We start from the raw sequence: 27,969 nt of genomic DNA on the forward strand, positions 1-27,969 counted from the left end.
GTGAACCACTAGTGATATACAGTTAGTATACCTCGATTAGCTGTGAGCTCACTACTGTACCGACAATGATAGGGTCACCTGAAGTGGTAAGAAACTACTGTATTTTGCGCATTACAGTAGCGTGAATGCCAAAACAAGGCTTTATACTGTTTCTAAAAGTGGCACACAATTGAGTCTCACATTAAATTGCACTATTAAACTTATTACAGGTTTATTACCATTTATATGTAACTGTGAAATCAGGAAAGAGAGACAGCCTTGAATGCAACTTTATTTGCCGAAAAAATTGGAGTGTTGCCTAACCAAAAAATTACATTTTATCCCTAAAGCTACATAATGTATAAAGTACTGTATATCATATAAGTCTAAACCGTATTCAACATTATTTTTAAGAAGCCTGGTCTAGATGACATTTATCTGAGTGCATTGAATCAATGCGAATAAATCCATCTTGTCACATTTATAGCTGCATTCTCGCACCATTTGTGAAGGTCAAACATTTTATATTCATTTCAGATGCCCTTAATGTTTTTTTAATGCTCAACTATTAGACCTCTAATAAATATAGCATCAAGGTATATCGAAGATGGTAGCACATGCATAATACTCTCAGTCCTACTAGAAGATGAAAATTCTCATTAAATGTAACCGTAAATTGTTAACGAATGGTTTCATTGTGTGACAGCATAATGACTAGAAGGAATACCACAATGCCACTAATGAAAGGATCTACTAAGGTTGACTAAGGTTATTAAAAATGTTATATTTTAAATTATCATGGTAGTGGTGAGCTTCTCTCTTGGTTGTTACAGTGGGTATCTGGGTGTTGCTGTCTATAGAGTGGGCACAACGTCTGATGTAAGTGTGCTTCAAGAAACCTTAATGAAAGGGCAATGCATTTATATCATGGACTTCCATGGGATTAAAGAACTTGGTAATGGTATGGATACATGGCGTCTTTTAGTCATCGGGGTACTCGCCTCGTTTTTGCTGTAGGAAGACTCTGCATGAAAAAGCTGGTGGTGAATTATCTGGAGCATCTTTTCGAATGTCTTCCTGGACGTCTTCTGTGGAGTCTTTGCCGACACATTCTATAACTAAAATAGTGGCATCTTCCAGTTGGAAGCCACCAGAAAAATGGACAGGTTACTTCTTTTAACCAATGTACTACTTTCAACGCCTGAAGCGGTTAAAAGAAGTGACAAAAGCCGGAACTTATGCACAGCAAGACATTCTGACATTGCAGTGCTTATGTTCATTCTTTTCATTTGTTTTTTTACAGTAGTGCTTTTTCAGGTGGGTTCCAGGCAGAAGGTTAGAAGGTAAACTGCCCCCATTACCTATTGTCTGTAGTGGCTGTTTCTTATATGAATATTACCTTTATTGTAAACCTGCCTGTGTTAATTATTAGGGATGATCGAATACCTCAAATTCTCGGATTCACGAATATTTTCTGAATAGGTCGCCGCTATTCGACTATTCGTGAATATTTGATGCGCAACGTAAGTCTATGGGAAACCCGAATAACAACTATTCTGAACTATTCGGGCTTCCCATAGGCTTATGCGGGCGTCACACGAGACGATCTATCGTGCGATCGCACGAGTGATCGCACCCGCTCCCATCGTTTGTGCGTCATGGGCAATTAGTTGCCCGTGGCGCACAAAGTCGATAAACCCCCATCACATGCACTTACGTGCTGAGTGACTTCGCTGTGGGCGGCGAACAGCCACTTCCTGAAGGGGGAGGGATGTTCAGCGTCTCAGCGACGTCACACAGTGGCCGGCCAATAGAAGCGGAGGGGCGGAGATGAGCGGGACGTAAACATCCCGCCCACCTCCTTCCTTCCGTATTGCCGGCGGGACGCAGGTAAGCTGTGTTCATCATTCCCGGGGTGTCACGGTGTGCTACCTCGGGTACGATTAACAACCGGCGCACAAAAGAAGAAACGACTTTCTAAAAATGAGCGACGTGTCAACGAGTGTCAAGGTGAGTATTTTTGCTTGTTCACCGTCGCTCATAGCTGTCACACGCTACGATATATCAAACGATGCCGGATGTGCGTCACTTACAACGTACCCCGCCGACATATCGCACGATATATCGTCTCGTGTGATGCCCACATTACTGTTACGTCCCCACCGGAGTCCGCTCCAGCAACTTCTACTCCGATCACCAGGCAACGCCGTGTGCCTGCGGCGCTGGTGGGCTCAGGCTCGGCTCATCCACTGTGCTGGGTTTCCTTGGGATCAGCATTACCACTGGCTGACTGTAGGTGGCGTGTGTCATCCAGCTGAAGTACCATCATTGCTACAACCAATGGGAAAACACCACACCACTTATTTCCCCTCCTGTCTGCTGACTACTGCCAGAGATAGTTCTGATTTCCTGGCTCCTGTTTTGCCCTGTTATGTTTAGTAATTCTGGTGTTCTGACTTCTGCTTCTTTCCTGACTACCCGTCTGCCTGCTGTTATGTACATCGCTGCCCGATCCAGATTTGACCTCTGCTTTGTGTTCTGTTTACGTCCTTGCCTGCTGATTCTGTCCCTGTTCTGCAATTCCTGGTTTGACCCTGCCTGACGACTACTCTCATCGGACTGCAGCCTTCCACAGATAGTGATCACCTTGGGCCCTGTGTAATTCCAAATCCCTGTATAGGGGTTAAAGTGTTTCTGGGTTCTTGGGGTCCTGCTTGGTGAGTGACTTCTCCCTATCCTATCCATTACAGCCCGTCTGAGTCTGTGGATCCAGGCAGGCGTTACACTTACATTGCGCATCGAATATTCGCATAGCGGCAACCTATTCGTTGGATATTTGCGAAGCTGAATATTTGAGGTATTCGATCATCCCTATTAATTATATAATTGCTAAATTGTGATCATCACAGAACAATTATGGCTCAAGGCCATGGTGAAAACGAAGATTTCAGAATTATTATTTTAATATGCAATAGATATGAAAATGACGTAGAAAATTAAACACAAAATACCTCAAAATATGAGTCAAACAATAAGTAATTTAGAAATGTTTCATTCCTATAAGTAGTTTAAGACATTTTTGACCATTTAAGGGCTCATTCAGAAAAGCATTTCATACAGATATGGAACAATTTATCACATGGATCAGCGGCTTGCATTGATAAAATTGTAGCATATATTACTTTGGTTATGGACCAAACTAGAACTTAAATAGAGTATGTAAAAAAAATGCAGATATTTAGTTAATCTGCAGGTTAATATCATTCTGAAGCCTTGCAGCGACGAATGTGAGGAAATGAAGTTTATTCCCCCTGGCAGCCTCCGGCTTTCAGTCACTGCCAATGTAATTTCAGTTGCCACACACTACAAAGTGAGTGGTGGCTGTAACTACGCTCTGGCACTGATTGACAGTCACCTCATTCTTCAAAATACAGATTTTATGTAATTCAATTCAGCACAGACCCAACAAAATGGTGGCAGCTGACTGCCATTTTTCTGAATCGTAATGGGCCATTCAAAGGTTAAAAAATGTCAAAATCGTTATACTCACCTCACCACTCACCCTTCGGGCCCCTCAGCTACTTATCTCTACTTGTCATATCTTCTGACCCCAGCTCCTTGACATGGAATCTTCAGGCCTCTGATAGTGTGCCAGATTTCTAGGAGTAATGATACCCAACAGCGTTCTGCGCAGGTGCATGAGAGGTCACGGTGCACATAATGACGTCATGACACTCGACCTCCTGCACACCTGTGCAGAACTCTAGTGGATGTCACGATACCCTTAAGATAACCAAAGTATGGACCAAGTAAGCACCCGAGAGTCCAACGTGAGCGGCAGGGGATCAGAAGATACGTCATGGATCAAACGAGTGGCAGTGAGTATTGGGGTGCCCAGAGAGGTAAGTGGATGGAGAGTGTTACAATATTTAAGAAACATTTTTTTAGATATTAAGTTTATTATACTCTGGGTTTTGGAGGGATCACAGATAATAAGGGACATTAAATTAAAGGAAATTAACTACTCTGCAAATCCAATTTCCTTGGAAAAAAAACATGTAAATAGGTGAATTCAAATTCAGCAAGCTAACCGCTAATGCTTTGTATAAAAAGCAAGGGCGGACATATCATTGATGCAACCTAACCAGCCACACAGGCGCTCAAGATGTAAGGGGGTTTATTTCCACCATCAAAGCAATTGGAATTGTGCATTATGATGACCTATTCGATTGCAAAGGGCCCATATACTGGTCTTGCACAGGGGCCCTTTTCGGTCTATGTCCGCCAGAGCTAAAGAGGATACAAAATATATGATTTTGTTCCAAATGATAGTCTAATTTATGGATGATAATGTATTAATGAGATGTGTTTGATTTATATACACTGACATACAAAAGGGTAACAATGTTTTTTTACTTTCAGGCTCCATTTCTGACCATCCACTATAGCTTTGAACGTGAAACTAACTTCATTTTATACACAATCATCTTGGAGATCTCATACATAAATTTGACTTGCAACTATTTAACAAATGATTAGTTATGCAGATTCATGTCATGTCACTGCATTGTTACCGTTTTGCTCCTAAAAATCTAAATTCTAATTTTTATTATTTTGTTATTATTTTGATGGTAGTCTCACATTTGAAGCTGTAGTTGATGGTGAAATATGGAGCCTGAAAGTCAAAAGTTCAAAACTTTGTTGCCCTTCTGCTTGTCAGTGTACTTTGATATATATATATATATATATATATATATATATATATATATATATATATATATATATACATATATATATATACATATATATATATATATATATATATATTTTTTTTTTTCCATTTGAATTTTACTTAACATACTGTATGTTTAGTGTTCTAAAGCTTCTCGGCATTGGAGTTGGATGTCAGTCACTGTGGGGGTCGTGGTTACAGCCACCGCTCACTATGAACTGAGTTGTGACTGAAGCTGCGCCTGCCTACCCCTTTGACTGAAAGCCCGAGACTGCCAGGAGGAATAAAGTTAATTTCCTCCTGGCAGAGGGGCTTTCAGTGGAGGCACCAGGCAGATTCAGAATTCTACTAACCTGCAGATTTAACTCCATATCTGCACGGTAATAGCATATCTTTACATGACAGGTTCCCCTTAAGATCTGACTACCTTGCTTTTTTGCAGTGACTGTTAATAGCTGTAATACCTTACCTTTTGTATTGCTCTGCTCCACCTTTCTTTTGCAATGCTGCTTGTGAAAATCGCATCTTCATTCCTAAGGGACAGAAACTGATATTTATTCAGTAAGCAATTGCATAACTATTCTGAATCAGATGTTTTTTTCAAAAATTATTTGACAAGTATTGGAGCAATACTATGATTTAAACTACTGTATATAAATATTCAATTTCTGAATCAGCGGTAAAGCTAGTTTGTTTTTTGCATTACAGTTTCCCTCAAATGGTAAAGAAGCCCCATACTGAATAGTACAGACTACATGATTTGTCACTTTATCACAAGGATTAATACAAAGGAGAACAGGACTTCATCCAAAATAATTTCCACACTTGGATATGTTTACAAAAATGTTCCTGTGCTGAGATAATCTGAAATATGTGTCCCTGCTATGTACTGTGTAATGGCCGTGTCTGACCGTACAGGAACATGCTCTGATCATACCACATCTGCTGGGCAGGGGAGAATGCAAAAGAAAGTATACATACATTACAGCAGTGAATGATAGCTGAATCTTATTGTGAGGTAAAACATGTTTCTGTTTTTAAAAAATGTTTTATCTCAAAGAAATAATTATTTGTGCCGCCATGCTGTAATGTCTGGATGTTTTTTACTTCCTCCCTGATCCAGGAGATATGGTATGACTGGATCCTATCTAACAGGGTTATTACATAGTACATAGCAAGGACACATACTGTATACAGTCATATGAAAAGGTTTGGGCACCCCTATTAATGTTAACCTTTTTTCTTTATAACAATTTGGGTTTTTGCAACAGCTATTTCAGTTTCATATATCTAATAACTGATGGACTGAGTAATATTTCTGGAGTGAAATGAGGTTTATTGTACTTACAGAAAATGTGCAATATGCATTTAAACAAAATTTGACAGGTGCAAAAGTATGGGCACCTCAACATAAAAGTGACATTAATATTTTGTAGATCCTCCTTTTGCAAAAATAAAAGCCTCTAGTCGCTTCCTGTAGCTTTTAATGAGTTCCTGAATCCTGGATGAAGGTATATTTGACAATTCCTGTTTACAAAACAATTCCAGTTCAGTTAAGTGTGATGGTCGCCGAGCATGGACCGCACGCTTCAAATCATCACACAGATTTTCAATGATATTCAGGTCTGGGGACTGGGATGGCCATTCCAGAACATTGTAATTGTTCATCTGCATGAATGCCTGAGTAGATTTGGAGCGGTGTTTTGGATCATTGTCTTGCTGAAATATCCATCCCCTGCGTAACTTCAACTTCGTCACTGATTCTTGCATATTATTGTCAAGAATCTGCTGATACTGAGTTGAATCCATGCAACCCTCAACTTTAACAAGATTCCCGGTGCCGGCATTGGCCACACAGCCCCAAAGCATGATGGAACCTCCACCAAATTTTACTGTGGGTAGTAAGAGTTTTTCTTGGAATGCCGTGTTTTTTTGCCTCCATGCATAACACCTTTTTGTATGACCAAACAACTCAATCTTTGTTTCATCAGTCCACAGGACCTGCTTCCAAAATGTAACTGGCTTGTCCAAATGTGCTTTTGCATACCTCAGGCGACTCTGTTTGTGGCGTGCTTGCAGAAACGGCTTCTTTCGCATCACTCTCCCATACAGCTTCTCCTTGTGCAACGTGCGCTGTATTGTTGACCGATGCACATTGACACCATCTGCAGCAAGTTGATGCTGCTGGTCTTTGGAGGTGGTCTGTAAATTGTCCTTGACTGTTCTCACCCTTCTTCTTCTCTGCCTTTCTGATATTTTTCTTGGCCTGCCACTTCTGAGCTTAACGAGAACTGTACCTGTGTTCTTCCATTTCCTTACTATGTTCCTCACAGTGGAAACTGACAGTTTAAATCTCTGAGACAACTTTTTGTATCCTTCCCCTGAACAACTATGTTGAATAATCTTTGTTTTCAGATCATTTGAGAGTTGTTTTGAGGAGCCCATGATGCCACTCTTCATAGGAGATTCAAATAGGAGAACAACTTGCAAGTGGCCACCTTAAATACCTTTTCTCATGATTGGATACACCTGCCTATGAAGTTCAAAGCTCAATGAGGTTACAAAACCAATTTAGTGCTTTAGTAAGTCAGTAAAAAGTAGTTAGGAGTGTTCAAATCAAGAAATTGATAAGGGTGCAAATACTTTTGCACCGGTCAAATTTTGTTTAAATGCAGATTGCACATTTTCTGTTAGTACAATAAACCTCATTTCAATCCAGAAATATTACTGAGTCCATCAGTTATTAGATATATGAAACTGAAATAGCTGTTGCAAAAACCCAAATTGTTATAAAGAAAAAAAGGTTAACATTAATAGGGGTGCCCAAACTTTTTCATATGACTGTACAAGAATAATCTCAGCCCAGGAATATTTTTTTAAATCACATCCATTTGAACTTATTATTCCAAGCTCTATTGAATAAAATGAGCTTTGTTCATGGGCAATTGTTGCAAAAATAATTCTACCCAGTGACAAAAAAGAGTTTATTCAATTAAATTATATTGAAATGTAATAATTAGTAGATCTATGAGTAAAATCCTTTTTCATATATAAGTACCGTAAGTAATAGTGGATGAAAGTGAATTGGAGGGGCTGCAAATGTTATATACATATGTTTATTTACAGTGGGTACAGATAGTATTCAGACCCCTTTAAATTTTTCACTCTTAGTTTCATTGCAGCCATTTGGTAAATTCAAAAATGTTATTTTTTTTTTCTCATTAATGTACACTCTGCATCCCATCTTGACAGAAAAAAACCCAGAAATGTAGAAATTTTTGCAGATTTATTAAACAAGAAAAACTGAAATATCCCATGGTCATAAGTATTCAGACCCTTTGCTCAGTATTGAGTAAACGCACCCTTTTGAGCTAGTATAGCCATGAGTCTTCTTGGGAATGATGCAAGTTTTTGACACCTGGATTTGGGGATCCTCTGCCATTCCTCCTTGCAGATTCACTCCAGTTCCTTCAGGTTGGAGAGGATCTGCAAAAAAATCCTTAGTCCAGTCAGGTAAAGCCAGGGAGCTCGGGGCTGGGATTCTTGGCAGTCCGCAGCCGACCCTGGAAATGGCACATTGCTTCTTAGCGCCATTTCCAGGTGCTTTACCCAGCTCATCCAGTGGCCCTGGTGGTGGAGGCACATTGGGTAATAAAGGGGTTACCAGCTTTGTATTCTCAGATGGTACTAAGTCCGAAATTCATGGTGTCACGCCAAATTAGACATGGCCACCATGACTTTCAAGTAAATAGTAAAAAAACACAACAAATAGAATTTTTTTATTAGAAATAAAAAAAAAACATTTAGAGACTCCATCTTTATTATAAAAAATTTCTTACTCCTACATAATCCACAGGGACAACAATGTCAACTTTGCTTCATCACTCTGTAAATACAAGCAGCTCTACAAAGAGAGAAGCAGAGAGAGCATTGTCATCTCTGCTACATCATTCTGTACAGAGCAAGAAGCAGGCTGACAGTAAAGGCTACTTTACACACTGCGATATCGGTCCCGATATCGCTAGTGTGGGTACCCGCCCCCATCTGATGCGCGACACGGGCATATCGCTGCCCGTGCCGCACAACATCGCCCAGACCCGTCACACATACTTACCTGTCCGGCGACGTCGCTGTGACGGGCGAACCGCCTCCTTTCTAAGGGGGCGGTCCGTGCGGCGTCACAGCGACGTCACTGAAACGTCACTGAACCGCCGCCCAATAGCAGCGGAGGGGCGGAGATGAGCGGGACGTAACATCCCGCCCACCTCCTTCCTTCCGCATAGCGGCCGGGAGGCAGGTAGGGAGAGCTTCCTCGCCCCTGCGGCGTCACACGCAGCGATGTGTGCTGCCGCAGGAACGAGGAACAACCTCGTTACTGCTGCAGTAACGATAATTGAGAATGGACCCCCGTGTCGCCGATTAGCGATTTTACACGGTTTTGCAACGATGCAAAATCGCTTATCGGTGTCACACGCAACGGCATCGCTAATGCGGCCGGATGTGCGTCACAAAATCCGTGACCCCAACGACTCCGCATTAGCGATGTCGCAGCGTGTAAAGCCCGCTTAAGGGTATGATTCTACCTTACTGATTCCAGGACTTTCTATGACGTCATAGTCATGTGACCAGTCTGTAAGCCAATGTCTGTACAACATTCACACCAGACTGGTCACATAGCTATAATGTCATGCAAGGTCCTTTAGGCACTAGCTTATGTGGGGCACAGCAATGATCAGTACAATCCCGATCTTTACAGTTCGGGATCGCCCATCACTAGTTGTTTGTCATCATGACCTGGGGGGTCACCTAAAATGGACCTATGCATGCTCCTGTCCATAAGTTTCCATGGCATATGTTCCCAATCCAAAGTCTGAAGAAACAAAAAAACCCATGCTAAATAAACAGCTTTTACTGTGCATTTTGTGAAATTGATGCATGTGCTGCATAGAAGCTACATGATGGGGGAACTGAGACACATCTTTTGATTATATAAGTGTCTCTCAATAAATTAGAATATCTTCAAAAAGTTAAATTATTCCAGTAAGTTAATTCAAAAAGGGAAACACATGTATTGTATAAAGTCATTACCCAGAGTGATCTATTTCAAATGTTTATTTTTGTTAATGTTGATGATTATGGCTTACAGCCAATAAAAAGTCAAAAGTCATTATCTCAGAATAGTAGAATAATTACCACAAAACAACTCCAAAGGCTTTCTAAGTGTTTAAAATGGTCCCTTAGTCTGGTTCAGTAGGCCACAATCATGGGAAAAACTGCTTACTTGACAAATGTACAGAAGGCAGTCATTGACACACTCCACAAGGATGGTAAACAACATAAGGACATTACTAAAGAAGCTGGTAAATCACAGAGTGCTGTATACAAGCATATTAATAAAAAGTTGAGTGGAAGGAAAAAGTGTGGTAGAAAAAGGTGCACAGACAAACGGGATAACCACAACCTTGATAGGATTGTTAAGAAAAGGCCTGATTCAACAATGTAGATGAGCTGGAGGCTGCTATGAAAGCAACTTTGGCTTCTACAATACCTCAGTAGTGCCACAAGCGCATCGCCTCGATGCCATACCGCATTGATGCAGTAATTCATGCATTAAATGTAAAAACCTTTCAATAGGCCAACATTTCAGAGTTTAAAATCATTGGGTTTTCATTGGCTGTAAGCTATAATCTTCACCATTAACAGAAATATACACTTGAAATAGATCACTCTGTGTGAAATGACCCAATATAATATATGTGTTTCCCTTTTTCTATTGAATTACTGAAATAAACTTTTTGAGAATATTACAATTTATTGAGATGCACTTATATCACATACAGTGATAGATGTGTGTTTTAGCTGACCAGCTATTGTATGATGTCAACTTGTTACATTAAATTAACTGGATCATCAAGTGGAAAGAAAGCACTAAATATGGATAGTAAATGAAAAATACATCAGCAGAATTTGGCACACAAATTTAAACTAAAGCTACACATATTGATACAATATAGCACAACAAACTAATGGTTCATATAGAATCTCAAAAAATCTTGGTTAGAAACACCCAATTAAGTCACATTCAAAGCTATTCAGATGCTTAAATATTACCAAGGTATTTCATAATAGTTACCACACCCCAACATACATGTATTTTCTCACATAGAGCTATCATATCCTAACTAGAGATGAGCGATGTTCGAAGCGAACCGTTCACCAATTTCAAATTCGAGTGATTTTGGGCGGTGTTCGAGTCGTTCGACGAACTCGAACGATTTGCTTAACGTTCGACCGTTCGAGGTACCGTTCGATAACAGTTCGATCACCAAAAGCGTAGCTAGTTACTAGCTGGCTTTTCACTTTAATACTGTCAGTCACTGTTACTAATGATATTATCAAAATTCAGCGTATATTGTGCGGGGGGATGGGGTTTAGATCAGTGCTGCTGCTAAGTGCTGAAAGAATGGCGTTCGCCATTTTTTTTCCTAACCGCGTGTACAGTGGGGCGGGCCAGGCTGTCAGCCAATCACAGACACACACACAGCAAAGTGGATTTTTGCCAGACAAGCAAAGGCATGTTTCATTGGCTGTGCATGTCACATGTTCTTGCCCTATAAGACCGGCCATTTTCCCCATCGCCGCCATTATCTCAGTGCTGCGGGTGTGTGACAGTCACCGCTCCTGCTGCTGCTGCTGTGGGCGCTATAAAGTGCAATCAAGACATCAGTTTAGGAAGTAGGGACAAGTTTTAAGTTCAGCCATTTTCAGGGATAAATTAGAGCAGTTCATAGCCATTTTTGCTAGGCAGGTCTGTGCCAGCGCTGTGGAAGGGTTTTTCACAGCGTCTGTCTAAATCAGCTCAGGCAATTCCTTGGGGCATAGTATCAGCGTGTGTGATAGTCAGTGACATACCTCTGCTGTCAAGAAAGCTACACCACCTCTCCATTTCTGCTAGGCAATTTTAACTGCAAAAACAGTGTCCAATTTGTTCACAAACAAAATGAGTGGCAAAAGGCCAGATGCTGGTGGAAAGGGGAACAGGCGTGTTGGAAAGGGAAAAAACATTTGTGTCCGTAGGGTAGGTGATAAAGCAACAGTAACATCTGCTGAAGAAAGACCATCTTCCAGCCAAAGTAAGATGTCTACTACTTTCTGTGGGCAATCTGAAATGATCCCTTTGTTACAGAAACAACCATTGCTACCAAAGGCAGATGAGTCACAAAAACAGCAAATGCTTGAATGGATCTCAAGTGCTCCATCAAGTGGCCTCTCCTCCACCTCAACTTCAACATCCCAAAGACTCCAGTCCTCTGAATTGTCACCCCAATCGCACTTGCTTTCTCTTAAGTCTCTCAAGTCTCCACCCGCCCTGCAGAGTATGGGGTAACAGAGATGGTTGAGTCTGTAGAGCTGTTCAGTCACACTATAACCTGGGAATCAGAGGTCTGCTCCAAAGCTGCAGTGAGTCCAGACAAGGAAATGATCTGCATTGATGTCCAGAAGCTTTGTGAGTCAGATTCAGGCCCAGATGAAGAAGGTTCTGAGCATAATGTAGACCCTCATTCCCAAACTGTACCTCCTCTTGGTGAAGACAATGAGGAACATGCTGATGACTATGAGACTCAGATACCTGATTGGAATGACAACTTAACTATTCGGTCAGGGCAAGAAGAGGTTGGCTCTGAGGACGAGGGGAGTGCAAACACACAGGGTGATGATGAGGTTGTAGATCCAACTTACTGTCAACCCACAGTCAGGCACTCAATGAGGTCAGCAGAAGAAGTGGAGGAGGATGCTACTGACGATGAGGTTAGGTTGTGCCTTCCTGGACAGAGACGGAGTACTGGAAGCACGTTAACAACTGCATCCTCAGCCATAACTCTGCCTCTGAGCATAAGTCGGGGTGGCTCTGCAGGTAGCATGGGCTCTAAGCCTTGCCTAGCCTGGTCCTTTTTTGACATCGCAAAGGATCTCCCAACTCTGTAAGATTTTTCGCCAATCTCTAAGTAGAGGCCAAAAACTCACTAGTTTGAGTACTTCGTCCATGAACCGTCACATGGCTATGAAGCATAATTCCCAGTGGGAAGCTCATTGTACTAAAAGGTGGCATAGCGGAGCGGACCAACCACCGTCTGCCCCTTCAAGTGCATTTGTGTGTTCTTCATCCTCTGTGACTGTGGGGACAGCAGTCACACATGCTTTTGGACGCAGACCTTCCACCTCTTTACCCGCAACAGGCAGTGTGATTGGCAGGTCGTCAGCTGTTTTGGAAGTGAAAACAGCTGCTGGTGTTGAGCTCTTTCAGACATCGAGAGCACGACCTTTGGATGAAGGCAACATTATGTCTCCACCTGCACTTTCCTCACAGACCAGCAGTTTTCCAGGGACACCCTACTCAACGCCGTATCAGCACAGCAGCCAGCCCTCTGTCCCTCAGATGTGGACAAGTAAAAGACCATTTCCTCCTAGCCATGACAAAGCTAAGAGGTTGACTTTCAGCATCTGCAAGCTGTTGGCTACAGAAATGCTGCCTTTCCGCCTGGTGGACACACAGGATTTTCGAGACCTTATTTCCGTCGCAGTGCCCCAGTACCAGATGCCCAGTCGCCACAACTTCTCCAAGAAAGGTGTGCTTGCGCTACACCAGCATGTCGCACACAACATCACTGGTTCCTTGAGAAAATCTGTGTGACAGGGTGCATTTCACCACAGATACGTGGAGCAGTAAGCATGGACAGGGGCGTTACATGTCGCTGACTGGGCACTGGGTAACTATGGTGAGAGATGGAGAAGGGTCTGCTGTACAAATCTTGCCATCCCCACGAGTTGTGCGTCAATCCTCTGTATGTAGAAGTTCCTCAACTGCTTCTGCCTCTTCCACCTCGTCTGGGTCCTCCACCTCCGCCCAAAGACTGTCTGGTCAGGCCACCCGCGGTGTAACTGCGCACCAGGAATCCCACACACCTCCTTACTATGCTAGCAGCCGAGCTCAATGGCATCAGCGGTTTTTAAGTTGAAATGTCTGAGAAATATGAGTCACACAGCTGATGAATTGTGGTCAGCTCTGGAGACCGAGTTTCATCAATAGTTGTCTCAACTAAATCTGCAGCCAAGGAAGGCCTTGTGCGACAATGCTGTAAACCTGGGTGCGGCCCAATGTGACACACGTGCCTTGTATGGCTCACGTGTTGAACCTTGTTGTCCAGCAATTTTTAACCCACTATCTCGGCCTACATGGGCTTCTCCATAGGGCACGGTCACTATGTGCTCACTTCCGGCGTTCACACCCCGGAGCTGAACGACTTGCATCGCTCCAGAAGTCTTTCAGCCTGCTGGTTCACCGCCTGAAATGCATTGTGCTGACAGACTGGAATTCGTCTCTCCACATGTTGCAGCAACTGTGGCAGCACCGCCAACCCTGGTGCAATACGTTATGATGTATAGACTGGGCTAACGAGATCCAGAGGTGGGGTAGATCATGCTGCTGGAGTGGTCTCAGATCAAGGACCTATGCACCCTTCTGCACAGTTTCGACATGGCGACGAAGATGTTTAACGCTGACAATGCCATTATCAGCATGACAATTCCAGTCATTTACATGCTGGAGCATACTTTAAACAGTATTCGGAGACAGGCGGTGGGACAAGAGGAAGGGGAGGAAGTACAGGAGGAGTCATATGGGATAACAAGATCTACAAGGTGCAGACGGTCAGCAGCACCAAGGCGGCAGGCATGGGACGGTGGGAGAGAGGGATTAACAAGGGCGCATGGTAGCAGCCAAACTGTTGAGGAAGGTTCAGGAGCCCAGGAAGAAATGGAGGACGAACTGGCGATGGGCATGGAAGACTCAGCAGATGAGGGAGACCTTGATCACATTTCTCTTGTGCAAGGTTGGGGGGACAGGGCAGAGGAAGGAAGCATGATTCTCACCTCGCCGCCACCAACACAGCAAGGACTTGGTCCTCCTGGATGCGCAAGACACATGAGTGCCTTCTTGCTGCACTACCTACAATATGACCCTCGAATTGTCCAAATTCGAAGTAATGCTGACTACTGGGTTGCCACACTCTTAGATCCCCGGTACAAGTCAAAATTTGGCAAAATAATTCCTGCCATATAGGGACTCACGTATACAGTAGTATCAGCAGAAGCTGTTGCGCAATCTTAGTTCGGCTTTTCCAATAAACACCAGTGGTGCACAGAGTGAATCTCACAGTTCTAACTTGCCAACCATGGGACTGTTGAGTCATCATCACTCAAACTGTACCAGCAACACCGTATCTAGTGGTAACAGCAATTTTATGGAATTGTTTCATGAATTTTTTAGACCATCCTTTGTAAGGCCACAAGACACAAGACGTCTATCATATACTCAACGCCTAGAGAGGATGATACAGGAGTATCTCCAAGTGAATATCGATGCCATGACTCTGCAACTGGAGCCTTACTCATTTTGGGCTTCCAATCTGGAAAAATGGCCTGAGCTCGCCACTTACGCCTTGGAGATCTTGTCGTGTCCCGCAGTCAGCGTTCTCTCGGAGTGTGTCTTCAGTGCTGTTGGGTGTGTGCTGACAGATAAGCGCATGCGTCTGTCCAGTGGCAATGTGGACAGACTAACGTTCATCAAGATGAACAAGTCATGGATCCGGAAGGACTTTTCTACCCCTGTTTCATCCTGGGGAGAGTAAAGGCTTGTGGATTTTTGATTATGCTTCATGCAAATCAACATGTTAAGTTTGCAACTGTGGGACAATTAATGCCACAAGTGGTGTCTATGGTCCAATTTTTTGAAAAAATGGAGACTCTGGTTGGAGTCGCCTTGCTGTGTTTTACTTGATTTTAGAAGGGAATAACATGTCTATATTTGTGTCTTCTCCTCCTTTTACTTGTCCAGTTCTTTTCTTTCAGCATGAGTATATGTACTTGTCACTTTTCCATGTGTTTCTGGTGTCTTCTGAGTTGTTTGTCACCTTTTGGACACCTTAGAAGGTGTTTTCTAGGTGTTTGTATGTGTTTGTGTTTGCCTGCCATTGTTTTCAATGGGGTTCAAAGGTGTTCGTCGAATGTTCGAAGAACACACCCGCCGTTCGACAAACCGAACCGAACTCGAACACTAGTGGTGTGGCTCATCTGTAATCCTAACTAACCCTGGAGAAATTTTATGGTACAGTCACAATGGTGACTTACTAATCAATAGTTGCACCTGAACACTTTGGTGATACAGAGCGGATTAGTTTTAGCCATAAATAAATAAAGATCTCACAGCAATCATGCGGTTAAATAATCACAATGGTGATATACAAGAGAAAAGGATTGATCTCACCCAAAAATCCAAGTCTCATGTTGAAAGGGTCATAAATGTGGAGGAATCAGGTGTCCGTCCATAAACAGGCGTAGAGATCTTACCCTGTAGTGGACTAAACTGGACCCTAATTCCCCATTAGCTCCTGCCCTTACAAGGACAGTCCCAAACCAGACCCAATCTCAGAATCTATATCATAAAGAGTGGGTCTATCTGTCTCAAGCCCTATACCCGATAAAGCATCTCCTCTGATGAATCCTGGCAGAGGACACACGTCGGGAGGCTTTTGGAGAATTTATTAGGGCAATTTGGTAGATAAGGGTCAGTTTGGGACTGTCCTTGTAAGCTTAGTAGCTAATGGGGAATTATTTATGGCTTTATTTATTTATGGCTAAAACTAATCCGCTCTGTATCACCACTGTGATCAGGTGCAACAATTGATTAGTAAGTCACCATTGTAATATTTCTCCAGGGCTAGTTAAGATATGATAACTATGTGAGAAAATACATGTATGTTGGGCTGTGGTAACTATTATGAAATACCTTGGTAATATTTAAGATTCTGAATAGCATTGAATGTGACTTAATTGGGTGTTTCTAACCAAGCTTTTTTGAGATTCTATATGAACCATTAGTTTGTTGTGCTATATTGTATCAATATGTGTAATCTTTAGGCGCTGCTATAGCCCTCAGTAGATCAGCGGATTAGTACAAATTGTAATTATATCTAATATTTAGATCTTGGTCTCTCTGCAATCATTACAACCTGAATGGTTGATTAACCCCTTAACGACCGCGGGCCGTAAAATTACGTCCTAAATGACATAATCTTACTGCCCGCGGTCCTCCGGCGGCAGCATGCCGCGATCGGCACACATCTCAGCTGATTTTCACAGCTGAGATGTGTGCCTGCTAGGCACGAGCAGAATCGTTATCTGCTCGTGCCGATTAACCCCTTATATGGCGCTGTCAATACATGACAGCGCCATTATAAGCGCAATCGCGGTAAAGTTTTTACTTACCGCCGAAACCGGAAGTCACGTGACGCGATCACGTGACTCCCGATAGTTGTCATGGTAGTACAGGGTCATGTGATGACTCCTGTACTACACATGAATTGGTTTCACTTTCGCTGTGCCCGGGGCACAGCAAAAGAGAAAGACAGCGTATCTGCTGTTTACAGCCTTCCAGCTGTGATCAGCAGATACTGCAGAGCGATCGGATTGCTGATCGCAATAGCCCCCTAGGGGGACTAGTAAAATAAAAAAAAAAGTAAAAAAATAAGTTTTAAAAAATTAAAAAAAAACAAAAAAACCTAAAAGTTCAAATCACCCCCCATTCGCCCCATTGAAAATTAAAGGGTTAAAAAAATAAAAAATATACACACATTTGGTATCGCCGCGTTCAGAAACGCCCGATCTATCAAAATATAAAATCAATTAATCTGATCAGTAAACGGCGTAGCGGCAAAAAAATTCCAAACGCCAAAACGACGTTTTTTTGTCGCCACAACTTTTGCGCAAAATGCAATAAGAGGCGATCAAAACGTAGCATCTGCGCAAAAATGGTACCGTTAAAAACGTCAGCTCGAGACGCAAAAAATAAGCCGTCATTGAGCCTAAGATCCCGAAAAATGAGAACGCTACGGGTCACGGAATATGGCGTAAAACGTGCGCCACTTTTTTCGGACAAACTTCCGATTTTTTTTTAACCCCCTTATATAAAAGTAAATCTATACATGTTTGGTGTCTACGAACTCGCACTGACCTGAGGCATCACACCCACACATCAGTTTTACCATATAGTGAACACAGTGAATAAAATATCTCAAAAACCATAGTGTTATCGCACTTTTTTTGCAATTTTTCAGCATTTGGAATTTTTTTGCCATTTTCTAGTACACAATATGGTAAAACTGATGGTTTCATTTAAAAGTACAGCTCGTTCCGCAAAAAATGAGCCCTCACATGACCATATTGACTGAAAAATAAAAAAGTTACGTCTCTCAGAAAAAGAATGGCGAAAAAAAAAACGGAAAGCGAAAAATCGGCCGGTCGTGAAAGGGTTAATGTTGATGTTGCGGTTAAGATAAATTCTGATATCTAGTGGCACACATATTTTGATAAAACCGATGCTTGATATACAAATATGGAATAGTCCTATTGGACATTAAGGGGTTTTTTTCTTACTCTTTGTGTTAATTGCACCAATTTTTTTCACGTTTATCTTTTTAACTACTAAAATAAAAGTTATGTATTAATTTAATCCTCTACTATGCTGCGACTATATTTCAATTTGGAGGAGGAATTGTAACACTATATTCATTTAATGTTATTCCAATTAGTGGTATTCCTACGTAGATATTTACATCATTATATTGCTGCTCCCTGAGATGGTCCCCATTGTAATAAGTAAACCTTCCCCATATGATTATCACCAAAGCACTTGGCACATCTTGAGTTGTCCACTGGGCACCAACAACCTAATTTTCATGCAAAATTCCATTTGTTTCAAACATTGCCAAGAAGGGTTATATTTTCACGTCATTAAAGGCTGCTTTACACGCTGCGACATCGCTCAAGCGATCTCGTTGGGGTCACGGAATTTGTGACGCACATCTGGCCGCGTTAGCGATGTCGTTGTGTGTGCACCTATGAGCGATTTTGAATCGTCGCAAAAACGTTCAAAATCGCTCATCAGTGACATGCCTCCCTATTCTCGATTATCGCTGCTGCTGCAGCTAGCGATGTAGTTCCTCGTTGCTGCAGCAGCACACATCGCTATGTGTGACACCGCAGGAACGAGGAACCTCACCGTACCTGCGTCTGCCCGCAATGAGGAAGGAAGGAGGTGGGCGGGATGTTACGTCCCGCTCATCTCCGCCCCTCCGCTTCTATTGGGCGGCGGTTCAGTGACACTGCTGTGACGCTGAATGAACCACCCCCTTAGAAAGGAGGCAGTTCGCCAGTCACAGCGATGTCGCTAGGCAGGTAAGTAGTGTGACGGGTCCGCACGATGTTGTGCGCCACGGGCAGCGATTTTCCCGTGTCGCAGAACCAATGGGGGCGGGTACGCACGCTAGCGATATCGGTCACGATATCGCAGCGTGTAAAGCGGCCTTTAGTCTACTGCTCAGCACCATTATTGGTTCATAGGGAAACTTTTGTAATAGATTCGGTTTAAATATTCCTGTCATTGCAACATGTGCTCATTTTTTTGTAGAAAACCCCCCCAAAAACTTAACAACTGCATAACCACAATTTTATAGGTTCTTATGTATGGTATGTTAACATTAGTCAAAATATTTAATTTCAAATTTAGCAGTGTAGTCTGATTTCCAGCAAACTGAAGTTAGTTCAGCAACAAAGAGTTTAAGAACAAAATAATCTATGTCGGATATACAGAATCCTAATCTTTGGGATTGTTTTTTAAGAATTAATTTTGCTACATTTTTACTAAAAGGCTTTCGAAAGTCTAAAGCAAGAGACTAAATGGAAATGCATGCTGTGTCCAAAAGCTTATTCCCAATAAAGAAGATGACTATAGTGACAGATGTCTTTATATAGTACTTACAGAATAATGTAAATCAATTGGTAACATGGATGGTTGTTTTACTTAGGGTAATGGCAGATTCTGCTTTCAATTATGATGTGGTACACAGATTTCATTTGAGGTCAACACAGACAGGAATCTAATTTGGTGCTGAATGTGTCAGAAATCATACAAGGCATCTGGTCCAATGAAGGGGAAAATGTGTCTGGAAGGATTACTGTGTAGTTATTATTTGTAAGAAAAATGCATAACTATTAGAAAATCCAATTAGTGCTAAAACAAAAGCAAAAAAAACCTTTTTCTGAGACCTTTAAGTAGTAGATACAGATTTAGGCCTGTGTTCAGTTAAACTTTGCTGTAATATTTAAAATTAACCTGAATTAAAGTTAGTCTTATACAGCCATGGCCGAAGATGTTGGCACTTTTGAAATTGTTATTAACAAAACAAAAATTCCTAAAATATACGATTTTTATTAGATATACTTTAAAACACAATACACGATGTTCCAAATTATTATGCAAATTGGATTTAAGTGTCATAGCGATTATTTTTTTTTTTTCAATGAAACCCATTGATGGTATTATGTCTCAGGGTTCTTTGGATCACTGAAATCAATCTCAGATACCTGTGATAATTAGTTTGCCAGGTGTGCCCAATAAAAGGAAAACTGGATGTTCCACAATATTAAGCAGGCCACAGTTTTCAAGTAACATGGGAAAGAAAAAGGATCTCTCTACTGCCGAAAAGCATCAAATAGTGCAATGCCTTGGACAAGGGATGAAAACATTAGATATTTCACAAAAACTTTAGCGTGATCATCGTACTGTGAAGAGATTTGTGGCTGATTCAGAGCACATACGTGTTCGTGCTGATAAAGGCAGCATGAGGAAGGTTTCTGCCAGGCAAGTTCATCGGATTAAGAGAGCAGCTGCTAAAAAGCCATTGCAAACCAGCAAACAGATATTTGAAGCTGCTGGTGCCTCTGGAGTCCCTCGAACCTCAAGGTGTAGGATCCTTCAAAGACTTAAACCTACTATTCGGCCACCCCTAACCAGTGCTCAAAAGCAGAAACGGTTGCAGTGGGCAAAGACATACATGAAGACTAATTTTCAAACAGTTTTGTTTACTGATGAGTGTCGAGCAACCCTGGATGGTCTAGATGGATGAAGTAATGGATAGTTGGTGGATGGACACCATGTCCCAACAAGGCTGCGACGTCAGCAAGGAAGCAGAAGAGTCATGTTTTGGGCTGGAACCATGGGGATACATCTGGTAGGCCCCTTTAAAGTTCCTGAAGGTGTGAAAATAACCTCTGCAAAGTATATAGAGTTTTTGACTGACAACATTCTTCCATGGTACAGAAAGCAGAAATGTGCCTTCAGGTACAAAATCATCTTCATGCGTGACAATGCACCATCTCATGCTGCAAACAATACCTTTGTGTCATTGGCTGCTATGGACATAAAAGGAGATAAACTCACGGTGTGGCAATCATCTTCCCCTGACCTCAACCCTATAGAGAACCTTTGGCGTATCATCAAGCAAAAGATCTATGAGGGTGGGAGGCAGTTCACATCAAAACAGCAGCTCTGGGAGGCTATTCTGACATCATGCAAAGAAATTAAAGTAGAAACTCTCCAAAAACTAACAAGTTCAATGGATTTAAGAATTGTGAAGGTGATATCAAAGAAGGGCTCCTATGTTAACATGTAACTTGGCCTGTTGGGATGTTTTGGATTTAAATAGCTTTTTATTTCAGTGAATGTGACCTCCTAATGCTGGAAATTCCACAAATGAGCATTTTCAGTTCTTTAAAACATATAAAATTTTTAGAAACTCTACTGTGCCTAATCATTTGTAACAGTGCATTTTGAGTTTTTTTAAATTTTGAAGATTATACAGTTATCAATGGGAGGTTTCTTCAATAAAATTTGATGAATACTCTAACGGGTGATGACATATTAGACTGACTGTCATTTGAACCGACCATTTAGGAAAATCAGAGAAACATTTAATTTGCATAATAATTTGGAACATGGTGTAAGTGGATGTAAATTAGAAAAAACACTCCATAAAAAAAGGACAGGACCAATTAAAGTGGGGTAAGTGAGAATATATGGTGAACCTAAAGGGCCCTACGGTTGCCCCTAAGATCTCACCTTACCTTGCCGTGGAGGTCGGCACCCTAAGAAGTGCAAATGGCGCCCCCACTCACCGTAGACTCACCCTTGGAGACCCTGATGAGTCCCTGAACTAAATCCTGCCAATAACAATGTTATTCACAAATTACAAGTATGACCAAGGAGGTTAAATAACCAAGCTCAAAAAGTGATAACAAATGTATCCACTAATAACATGCCATGCTGAATCATGACAGATCCAGCATGCAAAGCCCATTCAAACTGCTAGGGTTACTGGTGTGCACCACAGCACCCAGCAGGAATGAAAAAGGGAACCTCAAAAATAAGCAGTCCCTATCAAATGTCAATGAAATTTAAACTTTCGTACAGGTTCAGGGTGCAGCAGTGTCAGAGTGAACTATCCGTTAACATTTGAATGAAATTCAACGCTATGGCAGGAGACCCAGAAGGACCCTACTGCTAACACAGAGACCACAATGTGCATGAGTAAGCCACAATCCTTCTGGTAAAGTGTCTTGTGAACAAGTAAGATCAAGACAGAGCTTTTTGGTAAAGCACATCATTCTACTGTGTATCAACAATGGAATGAGACCTACAAAGAAAAGAGCACAGTACCTACAGTCAAATATGGTTGAGGTTCAAAGATGTTTTGGGGTTGTTTTGCTGCCCCTGGCACTGGATGCTTTGACTGTGTGCAAGGCATCATGAGTTCTAAAGATTACCAAAGGATTTTGGGTCACAATGTAGTGTCCAGTGTCAAAAATCTTTCCATGTTCCAGAGCCAAAGCTCAATTTTAAAAAAGATCTCTCCCCAGGTCAAAAGTGGCCTCAAATTTGGTCCCCTGAATATTCGGATTATGGTTATATTTATTTTAACTATACAATAAAGTTACATAGATATGAACTTTTATATCTGGTAGTAATTTTTATTGTCTTTACTAAAGCAGCAGATCTCACAGAATAATAATGCAGAGCAACCTAAACACTTTCTCCATAAATATTCCTATGAGCAAAACCCACCCACCTCAGAATACCACATAAAAATAAACATGCAAATGTTTTATTAACTTTCATGCCTACCAATCAAACCTAACCAATAGAAAAATTTGAGTGAATTAAAAACAACCAGACAAAAAAAAAAATCTGAATTATATATCACAATTCATTTTTACTAGATTTGATTAAATCTTAAATATTGATTTGTATTACATATTTTTTGTAAAACAATGATTACTATGATAAAAAGTTTCTTAAGGGAAACCCAAAGCTGTAGCATCACAATTCTAGCAATTATCATACTCTATATCAAACAGTAACCACATCATTAGTACCTCTTATGTCTTTTGTGCTACCCAATAAAAAATATAAAATAAATAAAAAATGTCACTATTTTTCGCAGGTTAAAAGACTAATCTGATTTTATTCTGAGAGGTTCAATATTTTAATTCTATTGATGCTAGACCATCATTCATGATGTACTGTAGCAAACATACTATACTCAAGGAAGATGTATATATTCATTGAAACTGTTAATAAATATTTAATGGAACCTTCACATCTGTGTGCCTATGAAATATGTTTATGGAATATTGTAACACCACTTAAAATGGTTAAAAGATTATTTATGCATTTAAATATATTCTAAAGCATTAGATGTACTTCATAAATCCTCTACAGGAGCAGTCTGTCAACCTACTGATATATCAGTGTGATTTCAAAATTTTATATGTATACTTTCAAGATGTCTTTTGAACAACTTAGAGCTATGCGGTTTCATAACAGTCTCCTTAATTAGTGGTCTCTGGCAAGGCGGGCCCTGTTCTTTGCATAACAGTTCTGGTAAGAAGCAGGATTGCAGCATTAGTTCCAAGAGGCATAGTTGGCAGAACTGCACAGGCAGAAGCCAATGCTTCCAGTGAGTTTACAAAATTTAAAACAGCGGTTTGTAAGGAGCTAATACGGATGGGGAGGGAGGTAAGCAGTTAATTGTTGTATAGAAATCAATGGGTTGGAGAGGTTGCTGGTATGTTAATGTGCCGCCCCCGTGGAAGCAGCCGAGCTGCTCAGATCCAGGTTCGCTGTGGCTCGAGGGTCTCCAGACCTGGGGGGGTCATGCGGCCACTTAAATGAAAGGGGATATTTACAGGGGAGTTGATATGTAGTTTGTGACGCCACCCGTGGTGTACCGTAATTTGAGGAGTACCGCCGCTGCCATTGGGAGTACCCGGGGTGATAAAGTGAGGCATCAAGACGTCGTAGCCCTCCACAGGTAGGGGAATGCCCCGGGACTCAGTAAGGGGGGTGCCGTTGGGTGCAGGGGTCACTCTCGTACTCATTCAGTTCATAAGCAGACGCTGACAACCGGGTAAACCAAGTCTCTGAATACCGCTGCCGCTGAGGGGAGCTCGTCCGGGTCCCATCCCCAATTGTGCTGCCTGGTGATCCGTGACCTGCCTCCTGGCACTTAGTTTGACTTCAACTTGGTGGCCCGTTAGCATGGAACTAGCCGGGCCCTGCTCCCTACTATGGCTAAGTATGGGAGCTTGCTCTCACGGCTCACGCTTGGGATTTTCTGGACCATTTTGGATTGGAAAGTCCTATCCCCCTCGTTGCACTAATGCCTCGATTCTGGAGTGGGTGGGAACAGATCATGAAGGCTCCGTTCTCCTCAGGTGAATTATGGGGTTGCCTGAAGCTACTCCCCCACCTAGTCGTGCCTTCGGTCCCGGACCGGTGACAGTGCTAGGCTGCCAGCTGTCCTCCTCGACAGGTCCAGGAACCTCGCCACAATCCCCTGCGACCGAGGGTCCGACTCCTCTAGGCCCAGATTGCCGTCTGCAACCTAGACAGTTCCTTCAGGAGCCATCACTCCCGACTTCCTCTGAGCTCCTCACAGCTTGAGGGCTACTTACCAACTCTCTCTCTACTCACTGACTGACTACACTCCTCACTCCCCGTCTCAACACCCCCAAGTGGGCGACTCCATTCCACTCAAGCCGTCCACTGGTGTGTCTGTGGGTGTGGTTCAGGGTATATCTAGGATTTGATTTGCTGTTGGAGGCAACACCATTTAGATAGGGACCCAGAACCACGAGGTAGGTGGAATACCGCACGGAAGGACAGCTTGTGCAGTACCCTGTGACAAACTGATAGTCCAGGGGCGTCACATTAAGAGCTCACTCCTTTCCTTGAATGTAATTACTACCCACATTCAGCCAGGGTCTTGACTGGCACCGGTGGCCCAGTTCCATGAAAACCAGCTTTACTCTATGAAGGATAAAAGTGCTCATTGTGGAAGGATGACAGCAGATAAAAAAACAAGAGAATTTCAAACTTGCTTATTATCATGCTGTCTAACTATTTAAAGTAATCCCTTGAAAATTCTTCTTTAAAAAGCTTGATTACTTTTTGCTGAAATTTCTTAAAAGCTATATTCTAGAGATGAGCAAATATCATACTGTGAATTTCCTAGCATCTTCAGATGATTGAACGATTTGAAATTCAAATTTGTCAATTTTGACAAATTTTCTCTAAAGAATGGGTTTGCTGCCAATCACAAAATTGCAAAGCCTCAATTTGCCATGAAAATAGGAGTATAAGACTCGGATATTGCTTAAGACTGTATTGAATCCTTTTTTGAGTTCTTTAATGCAAACACAATCTTATTAATGACCAAAGTGACCTCAACCTACCGGGATAGGGAAAAATGGAAAGTACGCATTGGTAACCAACAACCTATTTAATAACACATTTCACTATCAGACTTTCTAGGCTACCTAGATTATAAAAAACGTCCATCCTTTTAATTTGATTCGTTTTTAATGAAATTCAAATAAAGAATTTGATTTTTCCTGAAGCTAGTGCTGTATTTTTTCGTTTTTCCTTGTACTTGTGGTTGTGCTCACCAGCAGAAAATTATTACCCACTAGCTTGTGATTTCTCAGATTCATTCAATCTCCTGAAATAGCGAGGGGTCGTAAGCTCTTTTTTTCTTTCTGTCCATACACCGCTTGTTGAGTAGATCTCAACTAAACTCCCAAACAGACCTGGCACAAAGTGACCAAAAAAATGTATTAACATCTCTGTACTTAATGCCTTTCTGGGCTTATTTTAGTGGCAGAGAAATAAACCTGGAATGTTGTCTGCTATTCATTATATGAAGACACAAACACTAAAGAAGTAGATACATAGACGACTCCCATATTACATTAAATGGATCAAATCATCAACATTTAAATAACCTTGACAACTAAAATATATTGTTACAACACCCCACAGGATTAACAAATTAATCCCCTACTATGTGCAGCTGAAAGAACAACATATCTCTATGCTCGGTGAGACTGTATATGCTATACATTTGAGAGAAAGTCATCCTGTTCCCATACTAATGCTACTAGTTGGTGATTGACATCAAGAGATGTTCACCACATGTGTGGGATAGCAATATCGCTTTGCCAGATCCAGGGAGCATGTAATTTGCAGCGAAAGCAGCAACGAGTAAAACATCTGAACCAGCATGTCATATACACTGATGAGCAAAAGGGTAACGATATTTTGAACTTTTTACTTTCAGACTCCATATCTCACCATCCACTACAACTTCAAACGTAAGACTGCCTTCATTTTACAGACAATCATCTTGGCTATCTCATACATGAATTTGACTTGCAACTATTTAGTATATGATTAGTTATGAAGATTCTTGTCATGTTACTGCATTGTTACTGCTGTCTCCTAAAATTCTAAATTAAAATGTTTATTATTTTGTTAGTATTTTGTAAATTCATGTTTGGTTTTTAACACTGCTTGAATCCTTCCGGACATGTTCTGGATCAGATTCAAGCATGTCTCGACTAAAATCAGATCCCAGGACACTGATACACATTCCCAAAGTTATTTGCAGACTGGTCGACTCACTTTGTATATATACAGGTTTTTCTTCAACTCTACCCACAAGTGTTCAATGTGAATTAGGTCTGGGAACTGTGAGGACCGATCTAGCACCTTTACTTCATTGTCATTGAACCATTTCTTCACAAAACTCGATGTATGCTTCTGGTCATTGTCATGCTGGTACTCGAGTGTACAAAATAACTCATCTTGTAGGATACTCACAGATAGCTCAGTAATGAGACCACTATTGAACCTGGTAATGTTTAAGGTACAGCAATCCCAAATACAATTATGTATAACAGCAATAAAATTCAATCCTTTAATAATATTGATTTAAAAAGAAGAATCCAAGTTCCTCTAGTTCCACAAATCAATTCAACAAGCCATCACCATGTGTAATTGGATTCTAAATACCCAATTTGTAGGTCATCGGACCATGTATGTTGGGATACATACAGTGGTGGCCACTAGATCAAAAAAACACAACAAAAAACACAACAAACATAAATGAAGTATTATTGCCAAGATCAAGGACAGTGGTCCAGAAAAATAAACTTAGCAGAAAAAATTAATATACCTAAAAAAATATATGTCACAATTCCGTAATATGCTGACAATGGTCAGACATCAAGATATATCAACATATATTAGGCATATATAAAAAGGAATGGTCTCACCACATCCTTTCACAAGAGGGCAAGCAGTCTCTCCATCCGGATCCTGGGTTTAGCATGCCATTCAGCATTCACTCTCCCTGTCCAACCTGGAGACAAAATAACAAATTTGCCTGCTGCCCCAAACTTCCGTCCTAACAAGGACGGACCACATCTAGTAGTGCAAAGCTGGACCCCCTAAGCTGACCCTATAGGCGTCCCGACGCGTTTCGTCCACAATGACTCCTCAGGGGACATAGTGCTACATATATATTAGGTCCTGGTCGCCAGCCCTCACATGCCTATAATGTCAAAGGAAGCTGGCCTATGAAGGTGGGGTCTTTTATACAGGATGTTAGTATGGTTCCTCCAATCATGAGGTAACACTCACCTGATGTTTATCTCCATTATTATCATGTGGATATTCACATTGTCCCGTCTGTTCACAACACGTGCATGTCGGCGTCCTAGACTGCTCAGCGCGCGCTCCCCTTAGGGAACGCCCCTCACAGTCGATGACGTCAATCGCACCCGGGTGGAATCCTCCCCCTTGCCTGTGACGTACCCCCCAGTGATACGAATCAGGGCGCGCACACCCCCAGCGTTTCATCTGGGGGACGCCCCTGGCTATCAGACATAGATAGTACCAGAGGGGAAAGCTCCTCCTCACCCGTGACGTACCTCCTCACAGTGTCCCAAGGGGCATGCTCTCT

The 27,969-nt window shown here is 41.7% G+C and overlaps 1 protein-coding gene across 1 annotated transcript in view; it reads right to left on the reverse strand.

The window, feature by feature from the left end:
* The window catches only part of LOC142303905 (protein unc-13 homolog B-like), a 246,707-nt gene that overhangs the window by 22,523 nt on the left and 196,215 nt on the right, over positions 1-27,969 (reverse strand). The window contains exon 7 of the mRNA XM_075345769.1: positions 5,181-5,244. Coding sequence (XP_075201884.1) covers positions 5,181-5,244 — 64 coding nt within the window. The remainder of the gene's footprint in view (positions 1-5,180; positions 5,245-27,969) is intronic.

The sequence above is a fragment of the Anomaloglossus baeobatrachus genome, chromosome 4, assembly GCF_048569485.1.
Source record: "Anomaloglossus baeobatrachus isolate aAnoBae1 chromosome 4, aAnoBae1.hap1, whole genome shotgun sequence".
NCBI lineage: Eukaryota > Metazoa > Chordata > Amphibia > Anura > Aromobatidae > Anomaloglossus > Anomaloglossus baeobatrachus.